Consider the following 11,609-nt stretch of genomic DNA (forward strand, 5'->3'; position numbering starts at 1 on the left):
TAAAGACTTGAACATTTTGATAACTTCATGGCTTTTGTAGCTGAAAGTATGCTGAAGAAATTAAGTGCCGAAAAACGGACGGAAGAAATCAGAATACTAAAGAACAGGATAACATAGTGTGGGTGCTGTAAAGCATCCACAGAATTAGCACCTAAACACAAAGTACAACTACAAACAGATTTAAAAAATAGTCTTAAGCCAGAACAGATATGAAGATAATGAATAATTATTTAAAACCTGCTAAAGTATCCACACTCTCAAACTGAAATGACTTTGCCTTTTGTTAAAGGAAGAAAATAATGGTTTTATTTAAGTGAGAAGCAAATTACATTAACATAAACAGGCGGAGAAAGACAGTAGTGGAAAGGACTGGGATGCCCTACACAATACAATTAAATATTATTTATGCTGATGTATTAGCGTAAAGGTAGTGTTGGCGATTTATTTCAGAAGCATTTTTGTTACATTTCTTGATTTTCTCTTTTCATCCCGATGGTAATGAATACATTAAATGAACTGACATCCACCTGTGAGAGCAGCAGGGCTGAAGAAGCCTGACCAGTAATTTTACTCAGCCTGAACAAAACCATTGGATGGCCTACCAGCATGTCAACCTAATTTCCTACTTGCACACTCTGCCTGTGCACTCACTGGGCAAGCCAAGCGTCTCCCACAAGGCCAGGCAGGCAGATGTGTTATTGCTCTGTTTTTATAGCTAAAGATAGCGAGCTATTGCAAGGTACTCACAGCAGATTTAGGTCACAAAGAGAGAATGTATTTGAGAATGTTACAACTAAAAAAGAAGTTGGATGCTGCAAAAAGTACAACCAGAAATAACACTGGTGTGGCTTTTAAACAATGGTGACAACTGAGAGAATAAAAGTGGCAGAAAATTGACACCGTGGTGGCCGTATTTCTGCTGGATAGGTAATTATCGGTTTTGTTTTGTTTTGAGGACATTTGTTGTTTTCCTGAAATCTATAAATAGTCAGACAATGTGCATTGCAATGTGTGTAGTGTTTTGGAGGAGTGGCTTTGGAAGGAAGTCAAAATGAAAGGGTTGGTTGGCTACTTTCAAAATTAAGCTTCCTCTTGCTGGTTTTTCCAGGATCGCCAACTACACTTTTAAATGAGAAACCTGCAATTCTCTTTATGCTGGGGACACAGAGACAAAAGAACACCATTAGTCAAAGCAGCACTAAGTTCTTAAGACTGTTGTGTCAGAAAAAGGACCATTTTATTGCAAAGTGCTGATTTTATCTTTTCTAGCTTTCTATTTTTTTTTAGCTATTTTTATCTGTTCTCTGACATTATCAAAAAAGAAGAGAGAAGGGAAAAAGATACATAGACTTCGCTCATGGCACATGCTACAGTATGCTAAAATTAAACTGCAGTGTCACTGTGCACAACTTAATTACATATTTGAAAATGGAAGATCTTCACAAAGAGATACCAAACATTCAAGACTGGCTTTGTAGCACAGACTCACACATTTTGTTGAGTCTGATTAGGAAATGTCATTGTCAAATGCCACAGATATCTGCACACCACTGATGATCTCAGCTGTGGTAGTCAAACTGCTGTCTATTATGAAACACAAGACATCTTTGCTTATGCACCGACTGTTCATACATCTGGTCTCTAACTGCGCACATATACTGCTTGTTGGACATTAGATTTGGGCTTAAACAAACACTCAAACACAACAAATAAGCATCTGCCTTGCTCTGCTTTCTACTGCTCACAATACTGTGTGATGAGCTCTACTGGCAGGTTAGAGAGGGAAATGAAATGGGTCTGTCAACTGAAGGACATGCATGAGGTGATTAGCACAGGGCTGATATCTTGTCAGAGCCTGAAGCTTCCTCTTTAAGGTCCCAGCTGTGGGAAGATCCATTTTTTGAACATCCCAACAAGCTAGTGAAGAGGATGGCAGCCAGCCTCCCAGTAGCCAAATGAAGAATCTGAATGTTGTGAAAAATAGTCAGCAATTCTCCTGATGGCAGACTGATATATCTGTGTTAACACCATGTTATTTATAGGCTCGATTCTAGGTTTAGAAACTAGAGCAACACTTTTATCCAATCAAATGCCTGCTACAATCCAACTTCACTGGTATGAGCCCTATATATACAGTATATAGAGGTACCGGTATGCCTGAATCACAACCTGGTCAGTTGTCTGCCCCTTTTCTATTTGTTTGCCACTCTGTCCTCTGTGCACCAGACTGTTTTTGCCCCTTGACACTACTTAAGCCTGTTCCCTTTTAACTGGTAACTTGTGCGACAACAAAGACTGTGCCCACTCACCTAGGTACTTATCTGACCTGCTCCAGCTCCATAAACTGTGATTTATCCTGAGGGCCTGAAGATTGTGTTTTTTGTACCTAGCTGACTTTATCTTCTGCCAAGTTGTATGTTACTGTTTGCCCTTCCTCTTCTCAAGTTTGTTGGTGAAAGATTGTTCTAACTGAAAAATGTATCCTTCGGGTTTTGTATTTGGGTCCAAAGCTCAAAAACCTTTCAGTTGCTATTTTAAAATGATGGATTATTTCACCTGTTGTTTGTTCTCTCTTCACTCTCAGCAACTCTCTGATAAACCACTGCCTTACACATACCAAATATAAAATAAAGAGCCTGCATTAAATTTGGAAAATGTATTTCATCATTGCCACCATATTCTTCTTATTAACTCATGTTTCTTAGCCAGAGCAAAGTATCTAATGCCCCAAAACAAAATGGTTATTGCTTCCTACACTGAAAATATTTTCATAATAGCAGGTCAGAGTGAGCTGGTGAAAAATGGATCATTTGATGCTGTCAATGACAATAATTCTCATAGCAGAAGATGGAAACTGCTTCAGACACAGATGTGATAGTCCTCACTTGTTTCTTTCCTGCATGACAGACAAGGAGAAAGGCCTAAGCATAAACATCTCACTAATGCCAACTCAAAGTTCCTAGCCATCAGTGCTTCCTAACATTAATCGTAGTATTAATTTCATTTAACAAACAAAACATTTTCATCATATTCACATTTCTCCCCATAATGAAGGTGAGATAAAACTGACGTCATTTGTGATCTCCAGCAGTTGATCTTCTTCTTGCACAGACCTGCTGGATTCACCTGGTTTGTTGACAAATGGGTTGCGGATCCATTCCTTGGCAGTTCGTGGGTCCTTTGTGGTTGGGCAGTAGCGCTCGAACTCTTTTATAAGCAAAGACAGGTGATCGTGCACCAGCTGGGAGAATGAAGGCTCAGGCTCAGTCTCACCCAAAATCCCCGCTAATGTTTGAAACATGTCCAAAATACCTCTGTTGACGCGCCGTACGCACAAATCCAGTTTGGCTTTAAATGCAACTACTTTATCTGTCAACTTGAAGAAAGTTGTCATTTTCCCCTGAAGTGACAGATTGAGTTCATTGAGCAGGCCGAATATGTCCACAAGTAATCCAGTTTTGGTGCTCAAGTGACCGAGATGTAACCGAGAGAATGCGGTCATTTTTCAAAATAAAAGATCTTTCAGACTCAGATAATAAATAAAACGGAAATAATTAATGATTTCTTGTGCGGCCCGGTACCAATTGATCCACGGACCGGTACCGGTCCGCGGCCCGGGGGTTGGGGACCACTGTTCTAACAAATACTACTGACACAGTCACTGTTGTCAAAGAACAATTAAAAACAGATATTGGATGAGCTACTGTTTTTACACGTTCCATTACCACAACAAACCTGTGCACTGTAGTTTATTTGGTCAGTTCCCAGTAGTTTGTCCTCCTGCTGTAAATGCTAATTAACACAACAAATCAAAGCTGAAAATTGTCCTCAATTAATGCACAATTTTCTTCATTTTGCTAAAACCAGTATCCAGCTGTTTTAGGAATTTACTGAATCTTAAAAAAGTATACATTTCTGACTCATTTTTGAAGCTTTAAAATAGGGAGCAATAGCTCAGGGCTGTGTCACAGGGAAAATGGAAATTAATAAGAGAGTAATACATTTTTTATTTGGATCTTTTCATGGGATTTGTTGACAATAACAAAAACACAGAGTAGTTTCGGCTTTATCCTTGAAATCTCTCGAAGTTTCATATCTTGGATCTTGCCATGGCAGCTAGTGTAACATTCAACATGCAACATTCAATTCTTAAAGCATTTTTAAGTCAATAACTTATAACTTGGCAGCATTTTATCTGAATGAGAGATCTCATAACAAGAGGTGGAATTAGTACAAAGTGTTGAAAAGTACAAAAAATAAAGGTACCATTGTGTTTAAACCGACACTGTGCTGGTACCCAGGAACAGGATTGTACAGCATACACCTGTCCCCGTGCAATTAAACAGGTTTAGTCATCAGACCCAAACACATGACTTCTCCACCATTTGTCCAAACAAGCTACACTGTTATTTGACATGCTGTTCAGTACATCCTTATGTCTGCTCAGAAGCAAACATTAAAAGACTTTATAGTATACCCTGAAGGCAGACACATTATATGCTCTGTGTACACGCAGCCCTCTCCCCTGGTCAGAACGCATCTCCTCCGAAGACTGGACCGTGCTGCAGCACAGTGCATTACAGCCCAGTGAATGAACATCGTCTTCACATAGGGGAATCATGGTGACAGAGATGCACAGACTCACAGGCCCTATGGAGGCAGCTGGGCAGGCACACACAGAACCCACCAGAAGAGAGAAGTGACTCAACACATCAAGGACTTCAAATGACTTTTCTACAACTTAATTCTCATTTCTCAGTCCACACAACTCCAACACTGTTAACACAATTTAACTCTCAACTGCACAAGTTTCAAAACAACTGAGAGTGAGTGCAGCAGGAGCTGACAGCCCCAGACTGAGGAGAGTAACTGTAATGTGCCATCATGAGCGGCTCGGCGTGAAAGAGGAGGAGCAGGAAACAGCAGAACGTCTCTCGTATTTGAAACAGGAGCGGATAAGTCAGGCTGCTTTTATGTTGATTTGCAGAACAGGAAGAGAAACAACCCTGTGAGATTCCACTAGAGGAAGTTGTCATTTTTTTTCTTGACAGAAACCAGAGTGAAAGAAAGATGCAGCAACCTGTATAATTTACTAAGGATGGTAATCGTCTAATGATTGATGGCAGCAATGTCAGACGCCCTTGTGACTGTATCAGTGACAGAAAACAAAACACTTTTCAAGATGCCAGAAGGTTTTTGCATTTACACTTTTGGAGAACAAGCTCATGTAATAGACAAATCAATAACAAGAATTAAAATGAGCCAGTGAAGTCAACAGAAGCTCAGTGGAGCTTGTGTGCAGAGTGTACTAACAGATGGCAAGGCTGAGAGGTTTATTATAAGTGGACATCATTGCTGAAAACTTATCTCTCTCATTCTGGCTGCAAGGCAACATATAGTATGCATGTAAGACTGGACACTGTAACACGATGATGCAATGACATGCACCATTGTTTAACCTTCATGTGTTTCGCATTTGTACCCCTCTCCTGGAGGGAGCGTCAAGTGGCTCTCTTCAGCTGTGCAGGGTGATTTAAAGAGTACTTTATTTAACATGCTTTGATTAATAATTCAATTATACTTTAATATTTTAGAGTCTGAAGGACTTCATTTCTGACAAAGTCATTTCTGAGATTATAAACCACAAAATTCCCCTAAAATAGAAGAGGAATCAATAAATTAACATCTCCTGTGAAAAGCCCTTCTTCCCTCGACACTCCTTCACTTGAGTGTCAGCTCTTGTGAAAATTGCTGTCAAGGTTGCCCAACGTCCCCACAAAAAAGTTGATAGCTCATGGAGGCTATGCGCCCTTTTACTTCCACCATCTAAAAATGAACGTGCTGCGCCTTTGAAATTGGGGTTGTGAGTGCACAGAACACAATCATCAAGCACCGCAAGCTGTAACAGCACAAACATTCTTTGTGCACCCACACACCCACAGAGCGTGTGTGTGACTGAGAAAGTGAGACACAGACAGTGAGGCCTGTGACTTCCTCTACTACCTCAAAACCAACTATGTCACAATGAAGGTGATAAACTACCCTGTAAATTGAGGTGCTTATTTGTTCTCAACAGTAAATGAACAGGATTCCTGTAGTGTGTGTCCATAAAAGAAACTGTAGCGGACCCATAAATGGAAGGTGTGAATAGAAGACGTGCTGCCTCCTTTCTGTAGCACAGACCACTACAAAGTAGCCTGTCCATCCATATGTGGCTGCTAACATCACTTTCTAGCATCTCAAAGAGGGATCAGAAACTCTGACGCTGTTCAGTGGGGTTTCTCTGTCACAGCACATAAAAGTACCACATAAAGTCAGGAAACCTAGACTTAACTCACCCGTGTTGACTTACAGCATGGCAATGAAAAACTATATGTTTTGTATTTCCCCATATTTTCTAAAGTTACAGCTATATGAGCCTCTTCTTCCAAAGACAAGAGACAAAATAACAAAATGTTGTAACAAAATGGAGTTTGTTCTCCAAACAGTGATACAGAGAAACTGTCACCACCATTTCAAAAAGTCTCCAAAACAGAAGATCGATATTTTGCAGGAAAGCAAATATCTGTACTGCTGAGAGCTTGGATTTACTCAGAAGAGTTTCACAGCTATAAAGAAACTGCCCCAAATCTTGAAACACAGTTTAGATGCACCAAATGCTATTTTGATGAGTTATGTGAGGACGAAAGACAACTGAATGCTGGGGTGCACATTAAAGTGTATTATTTTATGCAGCTGTAGACATTGGAATTGCACACAGCTTAAGAACATAAGAGGTGACAAGAACTTCTGTCAAAATTAGACAAGGAAATGTAAAAGTGAACTGGTGACTGGCTGACCAATACAAAGATTATTTATCTGCGCCTGGTGCGCGTGGTGTAGCCTGATCTAAAATAATAAGATCCACTTTGTTACAATGAGTAGAGAGGAGAAAAAGGACAGCTAGCCTACAGTTATACTTTAAAATTCTCTCAGTAAAATGTGTTATTAGTATTGTCAAACTGTTTGTTAAATTCCATTTGGTTGTGCCTTTGAAATAAAGGGTAGCCCAACTAGCTTATTGGTTTAAAGTTACTGCTTGTGTGTTTGTGTTATGGTACTGTTGCTATTAAAGACACATTCATGCTACAATGACAAAGGAAAAAACCCCATAACCAGGCCAAAGCATGAGTGCTGTTTCACCACATCTGCAGCCTCACTGCTATCTATAGAAGTAAAAAGGCAGGACACACTCATCATGTATTAAGTGTGGGGTTGAGAGGACAGCTAACAGCTAACAGACAGTTCTCAGATGTAAATGGAAACTGTGGTTAAACTCCCACATGCATCCAAGATATCCAGAGTCTGATGGAGTCCATGAAACCTCCCCGGTCCAATGGGGGAGTGTTATGCCAAAGTCAAACATGTCACTTCGTCTTTCCTGCATGCCAGCGTCTTCCCCTTCAGACACTTGAAGCAGTGCGTTGATGGTCATTTTCATCTCTTATCCCCCTCATTTCCAAACTGAGACAGGGACTGTATGTGCTCAGCTGCACAGTGGCAATGTGTTTGTTTTTGTGGACGTGTTGATTTAGGTTAATGATATTTCTGATAATGACATCCTATTAACCATTACCCAGAGTGAAATACAGTGCATGCATGTCAGTGGAAGCAAGGTAGTTGTACCACCAGCAAACAGCTTTGAATTAGACGCTCCCTGGAACAAAACACCAAGACTCACACAGTCTTTGCAGTCAACTACAGTGTCTGTGGTTCGTGAGCAGTGGTGTTAGCAGCCATACATCACTCTGCTATATCATGTACTACAGTAGCAAACAGACCAAAGCCAATTTAACACTACTTATTCCTTTTTGGCTTGTGGAGGAGAAGTCAGAGGATAACCCCGAAGCAGCCAGCCTCAAAATAGAAAAAGGACATTCCCTTCCTCCAGCAGTTATCTGCAACATGCTCACACGAGGCAGGAAGTTCACAGCTAAGAGCGAAAGAGATGTTATCTGTGGCAAGACGTTGCTTTTTTCCATGAAGTCATCACAAGTCCCTGGGTAAAGTGCCTGGCTGCAACAAAAGGGCTTCTGTTTGACTGGCATAATGTGCCACTCTACTCCACAGTTTGGCCACACATGCAAATGACAAGCCGGACGAAAATGTAATGATATCAGGTCCAAGTCAAACATGAAAATACTCATCAAACACCACCTGAGTGTAAAAGATGATAAAGACTTCAGTGGGCCCTTGGATGTAAGAGGCAGCTGCTGCATGATGCACACTGACACATACAGAAATTTTGACCCGAAAGAGACCCGAGTTTTACCTGCACTGGTACTGTTTTGACAGTCAGCGTCTTTGTAATCGTTATCCTTCTAAAATCTAATTTAAATGCCTGCATATCCTTCTGTGAATGTGTAATCTGATCTGAAAAGTATACACCATGTGGAGAACAACTGTTGAAAGTGAAAACAGGTTGTTCAAGATTTTCTGTTTCATTATCTTCACCACCTCATGTTCTTCCACTCCAGTAGACTATGCCTGCCACCTCTGCACTTCCTGATCCCTGCATGACAGCCAGGGATGTCTGCTCTCTCTCTCTCTCTCTCTCTCACTCACACTCACACACACACACACAGACACACACACAAACAAACTGTGTCAAGACTTGCTCATGAAAGGCTGCAGCTTTGTTTCCGATCAGAATAAAGCTTTTTTTTTTGGCAACTATATTTGACATAGTTTTGACACGTGACCTGACATAAGGCGACATCTGGGGATTAGCTTTAAAAAAAAGTCGTTCTGGTTGAATTATTCGATGAAAGTTTAATTAAATGTGTTTATTTTCATGCATATAGTCCCTGTCCGGTGTGATGTACGCTGAATAATTTCAACACAGTTATGTGCATCAATAAATGTGCCACTTACATTACCACTGACTGTGTGCCAGAGGAATATGATTTTTTACGCGCACGATATGTGCCACAGCAGCCTGAAATACAACGACAGTTGTTGGATTTCCTGGAAAAAGCATCGATTAAGCCTGCAGCACGCAGCAGCTATGAACTGAAGTGAAACAAGATAATATAAATCCACTCACCATTCGGTCCATATTTCTCCAAATTAACTTTGACTTGTTCCAGAGTCAGCCCAGTGTTTTCGTTCACACCGAAGTTGTCTAAAACTTCACTAGCCGATTTAATGTGCGCTTTTTCCATCTTGGTGGACTGGGCTTATATGATCAGATCGAAATACATGTAGGTAAGTATCATCTACTGAGGCAATCGGATTGTGTGCTGGGGGTGTGACAGACAGCAATAGTTTCCACCGATGGACATTCAAGGCTCGGTCGGTCTGCTCGGTCACCTGTCCCCCCAGAACAAAACCTCCGGATCCACAGCAAAGACAACGTTGTTGCTCTCTTGATCGACTGCCGCTGCTACTCCTGTTCTGTGTGAAGGTGTGCGGTGTCTGTGCCGGGGCGGACCGCCTCTTGCTGGTGAGCACTCCCTCCTGCGCGCCCATTGGCTGCAGGTACCTGAGCAGAGGGTTCCGCTGCCTCAAGCAAACATTTGAAACTCTCTCAAAACAGGACACGGAAAGCATTGTTTATCCTCGTGTGTGTGTGTGTGTGTGTGTGTCACAGTGCAAGTTATAAAGGATATTGGGTTTATCATTATTGCTCCTTATGGGGAAGTCGTTTGTAGATTTCAACACAGCATTTTGGACTGCTGCCGTTTCTGTGAGACCAGTGCACGGGACTGCATGTACTGCACAGCATCATAAGTAACTGTTGGGCCAGTGTTACAAAGATGAGCTGTTAATCCAGTCTATTAGGCTTTAGTTTTGTTCTGAAACTAGTCCAGTTCAAATCAGACAAAATTTAAACAGAAAGACAACAAAGACTGCAACCCTATTCTTTAATGTGAGCTTGCCCTTAAAACTGACAACAAAAACGACAGTATGGCTTGTAATTCATGGTTTGCTGTAGAGTCAGCAATGAAATTAAGTTTTTGAAGATGACACATTACACTTAAAATGTGTATTTTTGTGCATTTCTTTCACATACCAAAGAATTTTCTTAGAAAACAGAACAAGAATGGATGCAGAAGGGGCAGCCCAAGTTTATTGTGTTCTAATGTCAATTAACTGTGGTATTTGTATACTGAAAGAAAAGAAAGAGAAGACATGAGCTCCATACAGTAGTGGGGAACCTACAAACAGCAGCTAATTAGAACAAGGACTCAGACATTTGTGGAGAGGAGGCTTGTAGTCTGTGTTAGTTGTCAAGATTAGAGGAAGTTTCTGTTCTGTTTTGCAGTCAATACTTTTCTTGAGCTTGGCTCCATTGGGCAGGGCAGAGGCATCAAAAACACATGGAAATAACCCTGAGGTAGGGGAGAACGAAGTAAGCTGAGCCAGTGGGTAAGATGAGCCACCTTTTGTATCCAGGCAACCACACACAAAATTAACCATAAAATCAGATTAAGAAAGAATAGTTAATTTCACTGAATCTGTGACAGAGAAGAGCACATGGAAAAACATGGTACGTGAAAAAGATTTTGGTCATGTCAAGTGAATTCGTCATGGTTAAGATGTCATCAGACTTGTATTTAAATGGGAAAAGATAAGATTTGGGACACCACCACATAATAGATTGAAGCTGTCTATGCTTCAACATTTGGTCATAGAGTTAGTGCACTGTAGCTGTGGATCTGAGTCTCCTCAAAATGGAGGTTGTGTGGTAAAACATGTTACTATAACCTTGGGGCAAGTTGAGCCAAGTGCTTAACTTACCTCAGTCAAAATCACATTCATAAAATCTTAAAATGTGGCTCAGTTAATGAATATATGTATTCAAGTGTTATTTCTTGTGGCAAAGGAGGTTGATCACAGTGTCACTGGTTTAGTTGGTAAATACTGGGCAAATACAAAATGGCATGATGACAAAAAATTAAGGGGTTACCCAAGTTATTACTGCTCATCCTGATAAGAACTTGAATATCTATGTAAAATTTCATGACAGTCCACCAACAGGCACCAACACAGCTCAACTTACCTCTACAGTGGGGCAAGTTCGGCCATAGGACCAACTTTTTTGGATGAGTCATACTAAAACTGTATTAGTTTAATGATATGTTTTGATGTCTGTAGATGTAGACCAACCTTAAGTATATATAGCAATTGTTGTGCGACAGCGGGGAGTTTTTCCTCCCCACTGTCACCAAGTGCTTGCTCAAGAGGGATTTGTTGGGTTTTCCCTATGTAATAATATTGATAACAGTAAGGTCTAGACTTTACTCTGTAAAGTGTCCTGAGATGACTTTGTTGTGATTTGGCGCTATACAAATAAAATTTGATTTGATTTGATTTGCTTTTGCCATAGAATCATGATATGTAAAAACCACCATTGTCCCCTACTCAAGTTTTAACTATTATCATATTTATTTACAGGCTACAGCACTTTTAGGCATATTTCAGACATTAAACATTCATAAAAGTAAAAGCAGTAAAATAAGCTATGTAAAACTACAAAATGCATGCAGCATAATACAAAAACAATAAAATGTAGTGATGTTGTTTTGTCACTGGTGAAATGAGCCGGACATTTTGAGCTGCACATT

General features: G+C 40.5%; 1 protein-coding gene across 2 annotated transcripts in view; it reads right to left on the bottom strand.

The window, feature by feature from the left end:
* Nucleotides 1-9,470, bottom strand: part of atp2a3 (ATPase sarcoplasmic/endoplasmic reticulum Ca2+ transporting 3) — a 59,197-nt gene extending 49,727 nt beyond the window's left edge. For both annotated transcript variants that reach the window (XM_020612371.1, XM_020612373.1), the window contains exon 1: nt 9,086-9,470. In XM_020612371.1, the coding sequence (XP_020468027.1) occupies nt 9,086-9,203 (118 nt within the window). In that variant the 5' untranslated portion in view covers nt 9,204-9,470. The remainder of the gene's footprint in view (nt 1-9,085) is intronic.
* Between the last annotated feature and the right edge of the window lie 2,139 nt (nt 9,471-11,609).

The sequence above is a fragment of the Monopterus albus genome, unplaced genomic scaffold (genome assembly GCF_001952655.1).
Source record: "Monopterus albus unplaced genomic scaffold, M_albus_1.0 scaffold124.1, whole genome shotgun sequence".
NCBI lineage: Eukaryota > Metazoa > Chordata > Actinopteri > Synbranchiformes > Synbranchidae > Monopterus > Monopterus albus.